Source organism: Dinoponera quadriceps, unplaced genomic scaffold (assembly GCF_001313825.1).
Source record: "Dinoponera quadriceps isolate SergipeBrazil2010 unplaced genomic scaffold, ASM131382v1 scaffold1750, whole genome shotgun sequence".
Lineage (NCBI taxonomy): Eukaryota > Metazoa > Arthropoda > Insecta > Hymenoptera > Formicidae > Dinoponera > Dinoponera quadriceps.
Genome location: NW_014556445.1, coordinates 1,119,239 through 1,137,879, shown reverse-complemented (window position 1 = coordinate 1,137,879; position 18,641 = coordinate 1,119,239). Strand labels below are relative to the sequence as shown.

General features: G+C 37.0%; 4 protein-coding genes across 13 annotated transcripts in view; 2 read left to right on the top strand and 2 right to left on the bottom strand.

Moving 5' to 3' along the window:
- Positions 1-8,894, top strand: part of LOC106747455 (tyrosine-protein kinase transmembrane receptor Ror) — a 254,793-nt gene extending 245,899 nt beyond the window's left edge. For 2 of the 3 annotated variants that reach the window (XM_014624983.1, XM_014624984.1), the window contains exons 6-14: positions 1,862-2,123; positions 2,222-2,346; positions 2,424-2,968; positions 3,065-3,301; positions 3,467-3,600; positions 3,681-3,897; positions 3,982-4,323; positions 5,158-5,426; positions 5,510-8,894. In XM_014624983.1, the coding sequence (XP_014480469.1) occupies positions 1,862-2,123; positions 2,222-2,346; positions 2,424-2,968; positions 3,065-3,301; positions 3,467-3,600; positions 3,681-3,897; positions 3,982-4,323; positions 5,158-5,426; positions 5,510-6,190 (2,812 nt within the window). In that variant the 3' untranslated portion in view covers positions 6,191-8,894. Of the gene's footprint in view, positions 1-1,246; positions 1,424-1,861; positions 2,124-2,221; positions 2,347-2,423; positions 2,969-3,064; positions 3,302-3,466; positions 3,601-3,680; positions 3,898-3,981; positions 4,324-5,157; positions 5,427-5,509 lie in introns of those variants that run through there. The other variant, XM_014624985.1, reaches the window with a different exon arrangement.
- LOC106747457 (aspartate aminotransferase, mitochondrial) lies at positions 8,892-13,176 on the bottom strand. The gene is made up of 8 exons (XM_014624989.1): positions 12,710-13,176; positions 12,142-12,298; positions 11,443-11,571; positions 11,161-11,382; positions 10,736-10,892; positions 10,480-10,578; positions 9,997-10,313; positions 8,892-9,640 (listed from the first exon to the last, which is right to left on the bottom strand). Exons 1-8 carry the CDS (start codon positions 12,793-12,795, stop codon positions 9,518-9,520), a joined length of 1,290 nt encoding a protein of 429 aa, XP_014480475.1. The 5' UTR covers positions 12,796-13,176; the 3' UTR covers positions 8,892-9,517.
- Positions 13,177-13,561: 385 nt separating this feature from the next.
- LOC106747451 (histone H3.3-like) lies at positions 13,562-17,379 on the top strand. Its single transcript, XM_014624969.1, has 4 exons — positions 13,562-13,703; positions 14,028-14,067; positions 14,168-14,325; positions 14,897-17,379. The coding sequence occupies exons 1-4, from the start codon at positions 13,678-13,680 to the stop codon at positions 15,066-15,068; spliced, it is 396 nt and encodes a 131-aa protein (XP_014480455.1). The 5' UTR covers positions 13,562-13,677; the 3' UTR covers positions 15,069-17,379.
- The window catches only part of LOC106747447 (sterile alpha and TIR motif-containing protein 1), an 84,259-nt gene continuing 81,556 nt past the window's right edge, over positions 15,939-18,641 (bottom strand). For 7 of the 8 annotated variants that reach the window (XM_014624964.1, XM_014624963.1, XM_014624959.1 and 4 more), the window contains one exon: positions 18,267-18,353. Coding sequence is in view for 1 of the 8 variants with exons in the window: in XM_014624966.1 (XP_014480452.1) it covers positions 17,429-18,353 (925 nt within the window). In the remaining 7 variants the exon portion in view is untranslated. Of the gene's footprint in view, positions 18,354-18,641 lie in introns of all 8 variants that reach the window. The other variant, XM_014624966.1, reaches the window with a different exon arrangement.

Sequence of the window (18,641 nt, the reverse complement as noted above, 5' to 3'; positions counted from 1 at the left end):
ATCGACGAGTAGATATAATTTGTGTATCCATAATATAGTCAGTCATGAATAGATTGCAACTTTTTTCTATAAATTCCGGAACGCATCCAATAGGAGAATTTGTTTTTTTTAGTAATTCTCAAAAAATATATTTTTCTATTGAATATGGGGTACGTTGCGAAAAAAAATCATTGCAACTTTTCCTCAGATAGTCAGACCCCAGAAGCAGATTTTGCGCAGTATCTATAAATTTTATCGGCAGCCTGCTGACGAAAATAAATACAACACGGATTTGCTAACAAAGTTTGCTAACAGATTGAGGATAAAAACCGAGCAGGATCTGACGTTTCGTCACCATTTAAATAGAACATACTGTAGATCCTGTTCAGTTTCTGCCGCCAATCTGTTGTTAAATTGTCAGAAGACTCTGTTGACAGAACACGAGCCTAATGCGGGCTCAGGATGGTTATGGATCTGTTATGGTATTCTGACCGAATCTGTTGCCAATCTGCCGGCATACTGCTAACATTTCGCTTACTGGAATTTGTGACTGACCATACAAAGTTATGATGTGATGTCGTAGTATATATTATCAATAAGATACATCTGAATACAATAACGTAAATGAATTTGAAAAAGAAATTTGCATGCCGATTAAGCTATTCTTAGAAATCGTATCTCCTCCCCATCCTTGTCATATATTATTCAATCATGATATATATATATATATATATATATATATCAGCATTTCGCATTATTTTCCATGTTATAACCAAGAGCAATTTATTGTAATGCTAATGGGAGATAAGCTTTTTATGTTTATAAAGACAAAATCTATCTTTTATGCGAAAGAAATTCTTACGCGACTATTTAAAATTGTATAAAGCATATGAGATAATGGCCGACGCTTTGAATGCTAACTACAAATTTCGTTTAAGTCAGGATATGCAACATTCGTGTGATTTATCGAACATTTAATGCGTTTTAAGTGAAATCTGAGGTGATAGTATAAAGAATCACTATGCAACAAATAGAATGGTAATAAAAATCCTACTCTCTGAGAACGTGAACTCTCCGAACGGCGTATCTCGTTGATCAAGACGAATCGCGCGTTTTACACTAAATTCAATCGGCTTTTACGTTCGTAGAGCGGCAAACCGCCACTTACAAAATCGCGACTTGTAGCGACATCTGTCAGAAACTCGCATCAACGACCTCTGACTTAGTGGCTGTTTACGGCGCCTAAACGCCAGTTTACAAACGGACACCGGGTGTGGCGTGGAAAGAAGGAAGAGTGCGGTGTCTGTATGAGCTTTTAACCAAATGTTTTGACAATTAATTTGTAAATTATGAAGCTACTCTTGTACCTAGTATTATTACAAAATACGTGTATTTTTGTACGATTCGTAATTAGCACCGGAAATGTTAACGCGACAGATGCGAGGTAATATTCCATGTTGTTTTATTGTTTTCAGGTTATGCCTGAAGCGATGTATTTTTTTTCTAAATAACTTGGTTTCTTAATCGCGCTCTCGATACCATTGATAAGTATCTGATAGCTCAATAACGATGAACTTGCCCTCGTTCTTCGCATAAGAAACTCCGATTATTCTGAAAAAATCCAGCTTCTTTTTACATTTATCAAGGTTATGTTTTGAAATAGCCAGCATCTTTTTTATTACAAATCATCACATAAAAGTGTTATGAATGATAATTACCACATCGGTTATCGATATAATTTTATCGAAAATATTGAAAATAATGTTATACAAAATCCAGAGTACAAGAAAGCTGTAAATGCAAATATGACATTCCTTGTTATTATATTTTTTTTGCTAATAAATCAGTGATACACGATTATATTGCATGTATTGTATGGCAGGAGCATGGGAAATGGAGACATGTTGGACATCTCAGGGAATGGAATGTCCACACCTCACATTTCTCACCTGGCATCTGCAAATCCCTTCAGTATACTTTCGCCAAGCCCACAGCCAACTAGCTCACAGTCCAGCACCATGGATTTTAATATCGGCGGCCTTACTAATGGCAATATGCAATTCCCTCCCAATGTGAATTTTGATGAAATATCAGGCATAAGTTCAATTCCAAGCAGAAAGGACAATCATAAAGGAACTTGTGAGGTTTGCATACCATTGCATTATCATATATACATATATATGTAGAGATACAAATTTTTCTAATATAAAAGAAAATTATAAAGCGGTGAAATTTTTTTCAGGTGTATATAGGAAAAACATGTGCCCAATTTGTAGGAAACCAATCAGTTTACATTATACATCCCATGACACAGAAAATGCTCGAGGAGAAATTAATGAAGGCATTTCAAGTTATCAATTTTTCAAAGTGAGTAATGTTAGGATGTGTTAGTGTTAAGTATGTGCCAAATTAGTAGAAAAATTTCCGTGTTTCTCATTGCACAGTGAACTGTCCTTAAATTGTGAAGGATACGCAAAACCGTCTCTCTGTTATTCCGCCTTTCCTATATGCCGCGACCAGTTCAACAGTCAGAAGCCCAAGAACACGGAGGCGAGTACACAGCTGTTCAATCTTCTGAACTCTAAGCAGGATGATATCTTGGACGATGGAGATCGCGATGACACGGACGATTTCGCGCGATTACACGGAATTCCCAAGAAACGTAGCCCCACATTGGGCCCAGTTTTCGACTTTATGCCCAACGAGGACGGCAAGTCGAGTAATAAGAAGATAATCAATCAGAGCTATGGGGACGCGCGGTCAGCCGGCCGAAACGAGATCAATCGTAAATTACGGAGGATATGTCGTGAGGAGTGCGAAATGCTGGAGAACGAATTGTGCAGGAAGGAATACGCGATAGCGAAGAGGCACCCATTGATCGGGCATCAAGTGCCTTTGGTTGAATGTTCCGACTTGCCGTTGGAGGGAACGACAGAAGCCCGAGATTGCTTAACTCTCGGGTTATCCGCGGCAAATAATGTGCAAGAGAGTGCGTATCTTTCTGTATCGATGTGCACATCAAACGTTAAAATCATCACTAAAGACCTGGGGAAACTATGTTAGATTCTTTATGTATTCTTTGCAGATGACTACTGCTACTGGGGTAGCGGGAAATCCTATCGAGGAACTATTAAGACGAGTGTGAGTGGAAGGCCGTGTTTACAATGGTCTCATCACTTCAATCTTCAGATTTCTGATTATCCCGAATTGGCTGGCCGTCATTCTTACTGCCGGAATCCCGGCGGAAAGGAGTCTCAACCATGGTGTTACGTCGATGTCAATAAAAGAATGCAAAAAGAGTTTTGCAATATACCTAAATGTGGTGAGTTTATAGAATATACACAATTAAACACACACACACACACACACACACACACACACACACACACACACACACACACACATATATATATGTATATATATATATATATATTGTCTATTTTATTACACAGAGATTAACAAAAAATCGACGTTCTTTTGCTTTCAGTTGAAAATTTGTGGATTTACGCGGTCGTTGGATTTGTAATAATGGGAGGTTTCGTTACCATATTGATATGTTATTGCTGCTGCTATAGAAGTAGAAAGTCCAGACGACAAATGAATCATTTACCGTCAAATAAAGTAAGCACACTGATACGTTTGCGAATTAGAAGTGACGAGTGCGGTTGGTGACATTAAAATAATACAATTGATTTCGACAGATGTTGACTGGTATTCAATGTGATAAAAACATTTACGATGGGAGGAGAAGCACTACACAACCCATGGAAATGAGTTCTCTCTTGGCAGGGCCTGGTAATACGACACCAGGCACTGGTACCCTTAGCAGTGGTAGTAGCAGAACTTCTAATAATAGGATACCCCAATTTACTACAAATAACGTCGTACTCTTGCAAGAACTCGGTGAAGGTGCATTCGGTGAGTATAGAACAATTGTATATTTTTCACTGTTGAGATGCGACGAACGACCCACGCATAAACTAATATCAATTATTTATACAGGAAAAGTTTACAAGGGCGAGCTGCAAACCGGTAACAAATGCGAGCCTCCTATTTACGTGGCGGTGAAGACGTTGAAAGAAAATGCGACTCCGAAAACTCAGAGCGACTTCAGACGAGAAGTCGATCTCATGACGGACTTGAGGCATCCGAATATCATTTGTCTGCTTGGCGTGATATTGAAAGGCGAGCCGATGTGCATGCTCTTCGAATATATGACTCAGGGAGATCTACATGAATTTCTTATCTGCCATTCTCCGAGATCGGATGTGCCATTAAACAACAGTGGCGGAAAAATTCTAGAACAACCTGAATTCTTGCATATCGCGTTACAAATTGCATCAGGTAGATATTGCATTAATGTACCTTATAATCAGGGTTGGGTAATAACTAGTTACCAGCTAAAAGTTAAGTTAAAAAATTAATAACTTTTAACTTAACTCAGTTAATTGTAAATGAGTTAATTTAACTTTTAACTTGAACTAATTAATTTAAAATTAATTTCAATTTTTTAACTTTTTTATATAAATTGAAATAATTAATCAATATATTGAAATTGAAATTTATATAAATTGAAATAATTAATTATTGATTAATTAATTAATTATTGAAATTTATATAAATTGAAATAATTAATCAATATAATTAATTAATAAATTGAAATAATTAATCAATATTATTTCGAGGGCTGCTTTACAATATAAAATCAAAGAAAAGTTAAAAGTAATGCCAGCAGAATTATTTTGTCTCTTTAAACTAGTATTCTTTTCTTGCATGGAATGCACAATACCATCATACTTTTTTATACTAGACTATCTTTCCTTTATTTAACATAAATTTAATAAGAAATGCAAAAAATATATAAATAATTTTGCATAATTTACTTTTAACATTGATAAGTTAATTTAATTTAACTTATAATTGAATTAGTTTTGGTTTAGGTAACTTTTAGCTTAACTAAGTTAATTTTATAGGGCATTAACTTTTAATTTAGTTAAAAATAAAAATTAATTTATCTAATCCTGCTTATAATATATATTTAATTTATGGCTTTATTGTGTATTATAAACTGCTTGATAATGTTATAACTATTAAAAATATATGATAAAATATATATATAAAATACATGCTCTTGATTATGTTAGAATGACTTTATAATTATATATTTGTTTTCTATAGGCATGGAATATTTGGCTAGCCATCACTACGTTCACCGCGACTTGGCAGCACGAAATTGTCTAGTAGGCGATAACCTGACGGTCAAAATCTCGGACTTCGGTCTATCGCGAGACATATACAGCAGCGATTACTACAGAGTTCAATCGAAAAGTCTGCTACCTGTTCGATGGATGCCGCCCGAGTCGATTCTTTATGGCAAATTCACCACTGAGTCGGACGTGTGGAGCTTCGGAGTTGTGCTTTGGGAAATCTACAGCTATGGTCTACAGGTAATAATCAAATAACACTATCAAAGCGATAACTTATTTCTAAAATTTTTCACATTTCTATCTCTATATATCACTCATTTCAGCCATACTATGGATACAACAATCAAGAAGTTATCGACATGATTCGCTCGCGGCAGCTGTTACCGTGTCCCGAGGACTGTCCTACGATGATCTACAGCTTGATGATCGAGTGCTGGCACGAAGTGGCGAATCGCAGGCCGCAGTTCCCGGAAATCCACCATCGTCTACACAATTGGTACATAAATCAAACGTACTTGAGCGACTTCTGCAACGAATCAATCACCAGTTACTCCGGCAGCAGTCACAAGAGCACGAACAAAACCAACTCGACGCAGCTGTCGGCGCCCATATACAAAAGCGACCAGAAAACGGAGCCGCCGGCGGTCTGCAATCTCAACGACCACAGCAACGCGATAAAGATGCTACCGCCATCGACAACCTTCTCGAACTCCAACTGCATCGATCAAAGGCCGAACTGCGCCTTCAACGAACACGTAACATCGATGAAGACGCCTAATTATCAGAACCCCGCCCCGAATGTCAACCTAAACGACGTCTACGACGACAAGCAATGTTGCTCGCCCAAGTTGAGCGGCGCGAAAAAGGTCTTGCCGGCGGTGCCTCAGATGGGTGGCAAACCAAACGGGCCTACCAACGGCAGACCAATGCAGAATGGCGCACAGTTGGTCGTCAGGTTACCGGATCCCAGCAAAGTCACGACCGAGACCAGGGTATCGAAGTGAGCGACTTTTTGCGCTTTAACTGCGTCTAATAATTGTCTGAGCATCAATAACAGCGTGTGCGCATCCCCACGCTACTGGTGTCATTTTCTCGGTGCGGGCAGTAACGGTATTTCATGCTTGATTGGCGATATTTGTCGGTAAATTAAACTATTGGAAAGCGACCACTACACAACAAGTTGGGTGCGAATCACGTACGTCTCGAATAACCAAGATACACCGAAATGTATCGGATTGTGGTATCGCAACCACCTGTTACTGTTGTTGTTTTGTCGTCTTTTTAATTATTAATTTACCGTACCGGCAGGAGTGTCGTTAACGCATTATTACGGAGCATCGTTGCAGGATAGATACGGAGAACTCACTCAATCACTGCCATATACGTGTATCTTCGCGCCATTAATGGATACTTTCTCGAAACGAACAGGATAGATACAGAGAGCTACAACACTAATCACTGCCATATACGTGCATTTATTTATTTTTACAAATATACACGCCTATTTTATATTGCCTTTTTTACTTTGAGTGATTGTAATGTCTCACTACGCAATATCGTAAGCTTGATACGTACATACACAGGATATGAAATGTCATGTTCTAACATGATTCCATTCGCGATTTTACGTCGAGAGTGAAATTTTTAAGATGTATTTGTACCTTTCTATTTTTACGAGAAAATTAAGATGTTTATGGTAATGAATTATTTATATTTATCTGTAAGTTATGCAAAAAAAGAAACAGATGATTAGTGGATGGTTATATCACTTCGATACCGCAGAAAAAGAATGAAACATGAATTTGCAGAATACACTATCGACAGGCGTTGATATTTACATTAAAACCAATGTTTAATCATGCATGCTCTGTCCAAAGAGTATAATATTGTATGGAATATTGTTATGCTCTATACAAGGCATACCTTATGTGAATCATGTTTTTGAATAACCTTTACACAATTGTTCAAAAAGATTTGTATGCGAGCACGTGCGATCGCATATGTATTGTAATAAGAAGAATTGAGAAAATGAGATTGAGAGAAAAGGGGGAGAGAGAGAGAGAGAGAGAGAGAGAGAGAGAGAGACAAAAAGTATGTGTGTGTATGTGTGTGCGTGTTTTATGAATGTACGTTGTTTTCTAAAAAGCAATTTTTATAATCGTCATATCGTATGCCAAAATCTGGATCATAGTAAATATCGACTGTTAACAAAAAGAGAAAAAGTATTCAATTTGTACATTTTTATAATAATTGCATACGTATTTTATCAATAAATCTCTCTTTGAGGTCATTCTTTTAACGGAAAAACGTAATTTATTGCTGCAATTGTATCATACGTTGATTGAAACATTTTATTTAATCATACAGAGCTGATATTCTTCTCAGTCTCTTCCTAATTGTACAAAATTTTGAATTATAATAGGTGAAAAATACAACTTTTGTGTCGGAGCTCCCTGCAGTACGTATCTCTGCTGGGCGTATCTCTATCTCGTAAATTTCTCCTCGAGAGCCTTTTGCGCTTTTCAATATTTAATACAGCATAAAATTATATGTGGAATTAACATACTCTTTTCCTGGAGACTGAGGAAAATACGTAGCTTAGATGCGTGAAAGTGGATTAATTTATTCTGGTATTCATGGTTGCGCCATCACTGCGCACTGTAAGTATCCACAGATACTTGATATTAGCGTATAATCGTACCATCGCTAACAAGTGAGGTGAAATTCATCACGGCGAAATGTCTCGGACGCTTGTTATTTTTCTCGCGTGTCCTAAAGCGACCCCCTGACCTCGGAGATGCGAATGACTGAAATTCGATGCTCGTGAACATTCGGCGATATTAAACGGGGAAGTGTCAGCGTTCGTGTGTAAATTATATTTGTTATTCGTGTATAGGACGTAGTATGTACATCCTGACAGACGATGAAATACCGCCTGCGTCGGTCCTCGATCGAACGATAATCTCTGTCTGATCATCCGCCGATGAACCACGCGAAATCGATGCCACTCTCACAATCGAAGTAATGAATATTAGCGCTGAGAGCGATTGGGTAATGGAGATGTAGAATTAAAACGGCATCCAAAGGGAGACTGTATTATACTTTTTGTAATTTTTTATTAACGAAGAAACGTATAAAGAGCGTTCCGTTCGCGTGAAAATGTGAAAGAAAAACAAAAGAAAAGAAGACTGGATTTAACGAACTGACTCATCCCGCGGATTTTTAGCTGCCACGTCCGTTGATTGGATGTGTATGATCGCGATGATCAGAGAGTGGCGTGGAAAATGCTATTGATTTAAGATAATAAGACTTCTAGAACTGACGAACCTCCGAATCGAAATTTGTATCGATTGATAATCCCGACCGCCTCGAAGGTTTGCCACGGAAACCTTAGACTTAAGTTAATTTATGTCGAATAAACTTCAGCGAAGAATTATATACTTAAGAACTTTATATATTCAGTCAAGTATAATATACATTTCATGTTTTTCGTACAATGCGACTAGTCATTATTTTTCCTTTTCAAGGACGTAACGTAGATGAAGCACCCGCAGTGAAAGCCTCTGTTGCGTAGTTTACTACAAAGTGGTCGTTCTTACCAACTCCAATCGAGTAAGTTGGAGAAACTTGAGATTAACATTTATAAAAACAATATAAACGACAAATTATAGACAATTTTTATTATTTACACGTATTCTAAATTAATTTTCTAATATTTTTTGCATACGAATAATAACATAATTTATTCGTGTTAGGTGTATATTATCTTTGAAATTTAAATCGTAAGAGTAAAAAGAACGAACACGTAACAATGGAAAGATATAACAACATGATATTTATTATATATATATAATCTTGACAATATGTAAGAGAAAGAGAGGGAACAATGTCTCTTCTTTCGATAATAATTTCTTTGGATGCTTACTCAAAGTTGGTAAAGATGCATTCAATAGATAAAATAAAGTATCGATTCTAAAATGTACAAAATTTTCTAAAAAAGAGTAAAGCAGAAAAAAGGATTGTATCAAATCGCAGCGTTTCCTATTAGAAACTAATGTATATAGATAACTAATGTATAACTGTGACAAATGCTCAACACTTGATGCTCAACGCAAATTACGCTATTAATATGCGGTCATATAAACCGCAGAACATAATCCGTGCTGCACACACGGTTTCCTATGTATTCATTGCCTCGATATTAAACGCTATTGATTACGTTGCATATAAATTGTAAAATAGATTTGTAGGCTGTGCATTATTATTATGTGTTGCAAGGTTGTTTTCGATAATGACAGCACGCATTTAATCTGTGGTTTGCGCACTGCAAGTTACTTCGTGATCTCGTGTATGGCGTGCGCCAAATACTCCACGTTCTTCGACGTTACACCAGCCATAGAGATACGGCCGTCCTTGGTCAAGTAAATGCTAAAATCTTTCGTGAGTCTTTCCACCTGTCGGGAAATCGATAAGGGATAAAATAGAGACGATAGAATCGAGAGAAATTTTCTCACTGAAAAATTGATGTAAACATCAATTTAATCGCAATTCATTCAAGAGAACTAAAGACTGAAACGAGAAGAAAAATATATTGACTATTTTTTTCTCTACAGTGCAGATATAATTTAATTAAGCATCGACATTTCCAACGTTCTCAATAGTGATGATTGAAAGTATCCCGTTAAATTGATAAGTAATTAAATAAGAATTATTAACTATAAACATAAGTATTGATATAAAAGTTTTGTCTCTAATGTTACTTAATTTTTAAATGATTATAAATATTATTTAATGATAAGAGGTAACTCACTTCGTTCGGTTTGAGGCCAGTGTAGCAGAACATACCGATCTGATCGGTAATGTGCGACCAGTCGCGGGTGCTACCGTTCTTCTTCAGGTTGTCACGTAACGTTGTGCGAACCGAGATGATGCGATCAGCCATACCCTTCACGTCGCGCAGCCATTCCTTCTTCAGCTCCGGATCGCCCAAGATCTCGTTCACGAGCCTGGCGCCATTAATCGGCGGATTCGAGTACATCGGCCTAATTAGAATCTTCAACTGCGACAGACATCGTGCGGCTTCCTCCTTACTCTCGCATACCAAAGTAAACGCTCCAATACGCTCTCCTAAAAAATAAGAGAACATATAACACGATCTATCCAACTTATCTATACGTGAAGTTTATACACGTCAAATTACTGATTAATTATCGTAAACGTAGCAGGTCACTGAATCTTTTTTGTATCTCTGTATCTCTTATATTAGATTTTATATATTTTTACTTGTACTCACCATATAGACCCATATTCTTCGCATAAGATTGAGCCAAAGCTATTTTGTGACCTTCCTTAATGAACAGTCTAACTGCAGTAGCATCCCTTGAGAGGTCTCCTGCAGATAAAAAAAGCGAATCGGGATGAGATAACAAGCTAGTATTAAAATTTTTCAATTCAAAGTAGTTTCGTAATCTGAATCATAAATTTATCTATGAAATGTAACTGATGACGAAAGAGTGATTATTAGTAACTTTTTAGTAACTTGTAGATACCTGAGGCAAAACCTTGATACGCCATGTCAAAGAATGGGAACAAATTTTTCTTCTTAATCAAAGTGGATAATTCTGACCACTGTTCCGGTTTCGGGTCGACACCAGTTGGGTTGTGAGCACAAGCATGCAGAAGGATAATCGATTTTTCGGGAATATTCTGTCGACGCAAACATTAATTAGTAAGTATTAATCTCAAGGATTATTGCAACACCAACAAATATAATACAATATTAATTTTACGAATGATTATGAATCTCTTATCAATTTGTATTATTAATTATTCGTTTTCCAAGATTATTATTAATATTATAGAAATACGTGCTTCTATTAGTATATAGATATTGGTTATGTTTAGTGAGATAAACAGCAAGTTTTATATGGTTTAGAACGATTATATTCTTTCCTGATAAAAATTTTATACTAACAGATATATCTTCCATTACTCCTTGAAAATCTAAACCACAGGTCCTTGGATCATAATAACGATACGACTTAACCGTGAGTCCAGCGAGCCTGAACAAAGGAACATGATTTCCCCAGGAAGGAGTCGGCAGATATATGTCCTTGTTGCCTGAGAAATGATGAGATAAGAATTGTGCACCAACAAATAAAGAACCAGTGCCAGAAATTCCTTGAACTGTGGCGTTCTAAAAAAAAGTGTCCTTGTAAAGAAAGAACTATATATAATTATGCATTATAGCACTCACCAATCCATTTGCCACAACTTCGTTTCCATCTCCTAGGGCTAGATTAATACTGTGTTGGCAAAATTCAGCGCTACCAGCAATTGTAGAATATTCTTTGTCCATTTCTTTAATTCTTATCTTCTCTTCTGCCTATTACCAGTCACATATATATATTTTATAAAGAATATTTAGAAAATTTATATATATATTTTGCAAACACATAAAATTTCGAGTTATCATTGAAAATGGCTATTCTTTAATTAATAACTAAAAAATGTACGTGTTACTTGCACAAAGGTAAAGGATTTTTTACTCAGAGTGACCTAATCTACAAGTATAAAGCACAAGACATCAATATATCAAACCTTGAACCTTGAACTTTGAATCTGTCGCTAAGCACAACAGCTGTCATATACTTGTAGATTAGATTATTCGAAATAAAAATCCTTTATCATTTTGCAAATAACACAGCAATTTCTGAGTTAATAATTAAAGAAACTTTTATACATGGCCATTTTCAATAATAACTTGAAATTTTGCATGTTGTTGGCAAAATAATAGAGGACTTTTTTGTCCACTTCAATCTGTTTTATGCCCTAACGAAGTTTGCCTGTGTTGGTCTAAGACATTTTCTATATATATTTATATATATTTATATACAAATGTATTCTATAGAAAAAATATTTTATTTAAAAGATAACATTTTATTTATACACTGACCTTACGAACACTAGGAAGAACAAATGGTTTACCATTATCATCTCTGTAAGCACCTGCACCTAAATTAATTTTCTTAGAATTCTGGTCTCTCTTGTATGCTTCTGTAACCCCCAAAATTGCATCTGGTGGTCCCATCTCTACTTGAGACCACCATGAGCTGCAATACATAAAGTTATATTTCATAATCTGCTGTCCTTTAATAATTATCTTGTATGTATCAGAGAGATGATATAAAGCAAAAAAATATAAAAGTTACATGATATAAAATAAACTTTATTGAAAAGCAGATAAATTATAATTATCAAATTATAAGATAAGTTTATAAATTACAATAAAAATTCTATAGCATTCATATAATAAAGCCAAGCTATTCCTTAATACATTATTTAAACATTCAAATTAATATAATTAGCTAATTAACGATTAAATAATCAAGGTGCTAAAGTAACTAAACCAACTATATTTTCAGGAAGTTCTATCATTGGAATTTCATTATAGAATCTAGACAATCTTGTGAAGGACGAAAGGTCACAGATTTAATATGTTAAAAATTAACAGTTCACATTACCTTGCGGATCTTATAGCCATTGACAGAGAGTTGTAAACGCTTTTCAAACTAGAAGTAGTTGCGATCAGCCTTGTTGTATGAGCCATTTAGTGCGATAAAATTCTCGCGATCTCCTTGATCCTTTTGAATCTGGGCAAAAGTTAACCTCGATTGGACTTTATCCGACCGGAACGCTGACGTCTGCGACGACACAACTTGTCGAGTCGAGGAGGGCGACTCGTTATACATCACATGATCATCCAGCATTGGAAAAAGATCATAAACAACTTTCCATTATCAGCGCGATTACACTGTTGCGAATCTTATTAACTTTATTTCTCTCTTGCGTAACACTTTAAAAACATCCTTTCGATATGTTGACATCATACGATAAGTCGAGAAAATATATAGCAAATTTAATTATCTACGTTACTCTGCATGGCTGCAGAAAAGCGAGAAATTTTTCTTTTTTTTGAGGGTTTCAAATGCATTTTTGAAATTCTCCACATTATTGCATCCTTAACCTTCATGCAGTTTAATTAAGCGCTAAATAGAGCTAATAGCGTCTCTCCGAACGCACCCTTAAGCTAGTATCAAACTACGGATTGGAGGTTGAGATTGAATTGAAATTTGACCAATCAATGCAAAGTTCACTAAATTTCACTAAACTTGAGCTCAGTTAACTTTATACTGATTGGCTAAATTCAATCTCAATCTCTTATCCGCAGCCTGATATAGGCATTAGAGAAAATATTAGGGACTCTAGAAATTCTCTATCCGATAGCCAATTGGCACATCCAACAAACACTGAGGATGCGTACGACGCATCCTCATTGAACAAACATCGATGTTTTTCGAACATCTCTACTCGGGACCAATTAACAAGTAAGAGAAGGTTATGTTTACGAAATTGGCGCCAATTTGTTATTGACGTACTGATCTTTCTGACGTAAAAGTGTTTCATACGATTGCAAGATACGCATACGATAATGGTCCGACGAAAATCCTCACCGAGGTTATTATCGTGATATTGTTATAATTCAATAAAATGTCGGAGATAACAGTGCTTATCGATACTTTTTGTTTCCTATTTTTCTGCAATCTCTCAGTTCTTTCTCATATTCAATATCATTTTATTTAATAATAGAATAATTATCATAAGAATTTCTATTATCTAATTATTTCTGACAATATACACAATAGTATTATTATTATAGTTGGGAAACCAATATTATCCACGTAATGGAAGCATTATCTTTATTATTACATAAGTAACAAGGGCTTATTATTTTTTTTCTTAACTTTAGCAACTTTGTATAACTTATTAAATATATTTCAGATCACTCAGTGTACGTCCTCGAGAAGAGAAGCGAAATAATGTAAGTAATAAATTTCCAAACCACTATTCAAGATCTATCCAACTATATCATTACATTAGATCTTGAATCATTAAATAGATCTTTTAATGATTACTTTTAGACAGACATAATCACACATAAGGGAAAGAAGCAGTCTAGAGTATTAAGGGAAATTAAATATCTGAGAAAGTCTACTAACTTGTTAATTCCTAAAATAAGTTTTGCACGTTTGGTCAAAGAGATTATTATAGAAATATTTCCACGACAAGATATTAGCAGGTAAATATGATTTTCCTGATTGTTTGTATATAATTCTACATATTATTAAGGATTTACAAATGGGCGATTTATAAAAGGGTGTCAAATCTTTGGTCATATTTCTTTTATTAATAATAACAAAACAATACGAGCTATGTTTAATCGTAGTATTGTTTTATTATTACTTGCTACTTTCTGTTACATTATTTTCTGTCCAATCACTTTCAAATAATTGTTTGATTTTACACCTGTAGCATGACATATTTTTAACCAATTAAATTATCAATCTAACAAATTTTATAAGCTCCTAATATATGGTTCCGTTAGGCCTGTATTCATTTTTAAGATATATGAAATGTCAAAATAAGATATATTATGATGCACACACACACACACACACACATGCGCGTGCGAGCGCGCAATCCTGTTAAAAGCACTATGTATTACAAATACTTTTTAAATTTTTTAAATAGTATACCTCATAGGAAAACATCAGTGAGTATAATTAGTTCAGGTAGCATTTAATGGTTGAAGAAGAGTTGACTACATCATAAACTACAACAACATAAAAGATCATTATGATACTTCGCAGGATGCAAGCATCCGCTCTCGAAGCCCTGCAAGAAGCAACGGAGATGTACATCGTACAGTTTTTCGAGGACGCGGTGCTACTGACGTTACACGCGAAACGCGTGACCCTGATGCGCCACGATATGATTCTAATGCGTAGACTGCGCGGTCGTGACGATATCATCAACCGATAATAAGATCTCGTTTCTACATTTTTATACTACCGGTCTTTATCTTTAATTCGTTCTTATGGAAAGATTCAGTTTAAGATTCGGGAACGCGCAAAGGTTTATAGCAACTTATGTAATAATTCAAGTTATAAACAATATGAAATAAAAATCTATAAGCTTTAAGAAATCGCAATGATATCAAAAATAAAATCTAACGCGTTGCACATAATTCGATTAGCATTTCGAACGATCTAAGACAAAAGTTAAAACCGGCATAAATTTAGCAAGTTCAATTTTTTAGTATATTAAATATGCGAAAGAGAAAGCGAGATGTTGAATGTTAATGTTTCATTTGATTACAGTATGTAAACTTCGCGTAATATTAAACATAGCAGGTATATTATTATATGCAAATAGTTTCTAAATATAAATTCCTTGGTATTATATTGCTATTAACCTCTGTTTAAAAGAATAGAAGTATTTTAAGTGTAAGAAGTATTATTACGAGACTCAGGAACACGCGATAAATTCATTGTTACTTACGAGTTAATATTCAGTTTATATCAATATTCGATTTATATTTGTAATATTTATAAAATATATTGACAGCGCAAAAATTTCTTTTTTTCACGATGATTGTGTATTTTGTAAATTTTATTCAATGTTGAACTAGGCTTGACATGACGATAATGTGCCGTATATGTTTTTTTTTTCTATATGTATGAGATTATTTTTGTATACGCGTAATATGCGCTTGATATTTCTAATAAAAAAACCAAAGCAAGACAAGCCGAGCGTAATAAAGTGAACGAAATTTTCATGCGACATCTACCGCTTGAGACATAATGGGAAACAGTGGGAGAGAAACGGCGGGGCGAAGAGACACACTCTACATTTCGCTAAATAAAATTTATTTCAGGGAAACATTCAAACATCTCGATAAAATTCGTAACTTCATTTTACGAAACTTTGGTAAAATATACAAGTTTTGCGAGATAATTGGGCGGTACTTCTTAAACTACGAATATCGAAGCGTTCGCCGCTTTCGAACCCTCGACGAGAGTATTATCTCGTGGAGCGTACCGACGAATGGATACGATAAAAAAAACAGTGTTAAATAATAAAATACCGCAACCCGCGAGAAAGAGACGGGGGGGGAGTAACGGTCGCGGTTACGCACCGAGTGTTTGATAATTCGAGCGCACTCGTCGAATAACCGGAACAGTTTTTCCTTGATAGACGGTCAAGACATGATTTTCCGCGATTGATTAGGGGAAGCAGCAATTTTACATATAACCTGGAAAAGTTTTGAAGTACCAAAAAAGATCCTTCGACCGACTAATGCCCGTTTCTATCATGACGGTTTAAATCTAATCGATGATTAACTTAAACGAATTGACCAGTCGCATTGGCCAATTGGCTGAACTGATATCAAAGTAACTGGTCAATTAATAAAGTTAATCGTCGATTAGATTTCAACCATAATGATAGAAACGGGCATAAATATCAACGGAGGAAAAAACTTCCGATCTTTTGGCAAAGAACATCGTCCTGTTCGTCGAATGCACGCACATTCTACCGAACACCTAGTGCGCGGTGTAAATTGTTCCCGGTGTTAGCTGCGATAAGAACAACCATGATTCGTGACGCGAGTCACACACCTTTAGACGCGGTCTAAGGAGGAAAGAACTGCCTAGAAAAATAGTATTACAAATAACGATCTCTAGCCGCCTTAGCTACACGTTTGATTCGTTCGTATATATATATATATATATATATATATAATTCGTTTATGAATCATGCATATATGCGTATATGCAAGTACAATTCAACGAGAAAATACAAAAGGCACCTGGAAAAGCAGGCTAATCCGCTTGAGAGACGAATCTCTTGAGGCTTCTACGAAGACACTTGTCACGTTTAAGGCGCAACATTTGTGACTATACTTTCATGCTGCCTGTCATTGTACACGAGAGATGGACCGCGAGGTCCACGCGAAATTTCAGATAAATTAAATACATAAAGTTACTTGTGTGTAATGCCGCGAGATTCAGGCATCGTTTTCGGCGACCCGAAGACTCCCGAACAACGGATTTCTTTCCGACTTTCTTCACGTACGCTTTTCATATAGCTGGAAAATAATGAGAAAAAACTGCCTAAATATTTCTCAATCCCTCAAATTCATTTCGAATCATTCTCGGACGGATGGTATCGGGTGTCTAGAGCAATAGCAATTTTCCACGGTCGGTCTTTGAACTTCTATGAAAACGCTCTTTGGACTTTGTCGTTGTTCGGGCTCGCGGACACTCGGATCAAAATTCGGCTCGCGAAGTTTAAACAACGAGTCTTTTTCTTCACTTTTACGCCGTTCGGTCGCCTCCTCTTCACTTCCTCATAAACGACCGCACCTTGTTCACACACTTGTCCATGAAGTTCCGTTTGCGCTTGGGTTCCGCGCCCGCCGGCAGCGACAACAGCGAGCCCGGGCCCTTCTTCGGACCCGCGGACCTGCCGCCGCCGTACTCACTCGACGAGACGCTCCCGTCAGAGTCCAGTCCCGCACCACAGCTCCTCGTCTTCAGCATCGTCGACCTGTCATCGTGGTCGCCGTCGTCGTCGTTATCGTCGTTGTCTTCGTCCTCGTCGTTACTCCTCACCAGCTTCTTCCGTGTCGTTCCCTCTTCCATCGCATGCCGCTCTTGCTCGACGCATTGCTTGCCGGATGTCGTCGATGATGATCCTTCCAAACTGGAAGAACGTCGATTCGGCTTCGGAGGGCGCGTCGGCTGAGTTCCCTCCTTCTCGCTCTCGTCCTTATCGTTCGAAGACGTTCGCGTATCCTCCGTCTCGGACTTGCACTCGGCGAGCTTTGGTTTCGTCCTGGGAACCGGCACGGGATTTTCCTCAGACTCAGCAGTCTCAACGGCGGCTTCTTGGTCACGCGTTAAATGGCTCTTCTGCCTGTCCTGCTCGCAGGACTCAAGCCGATCGCAGGACCCGCCGCCGCTGCTCTTCGCGTCCTCGTCCAGCAGACCGTCCAGACTGCGCGATCTCGGCCTGGGGAGCGGCGGTCGCGCTTGCACGATCGTCGCGGAGGCCACGGATTTCCGCTCTTCCTCCTCGTCCTGGTCCAGCAGTTCCAGCGAGCGAGAACGCGCGGATGGCGGAGGTGGTTGCTGCCGTGGCGGTCTGCGAGGCACCGCTGGACTGCCGCTGCCGTCACCAGGATGCGTGTGCACGAACTTGAAGCGAGGGGACGCGGGCGGCAGGCCCATCAACCAACGGAACGGACTCGACGACTTTCTAAGCCTGCAACGTGAACGTTATATTTGCAACAACGATGTTTCGAGTCGTACAGTCGGAGTCTCATGTATGCCGTATCATTCCTCAGATAGAAAATTACACGGTGCTCAGTCTTATGTATAACCCATAAGGTGGAAAATTGCACAATAACTCTAATTATATATTTAAGGTTGAAAATTGTGTAATTGTCACGGGAATGATACGGCTTATATGATACCAACTGTACCTCTTGTACCGAATTCCCCAAAAATTGATTCGATACAATCAGGACATGCAATTGAACCATCATCAAGA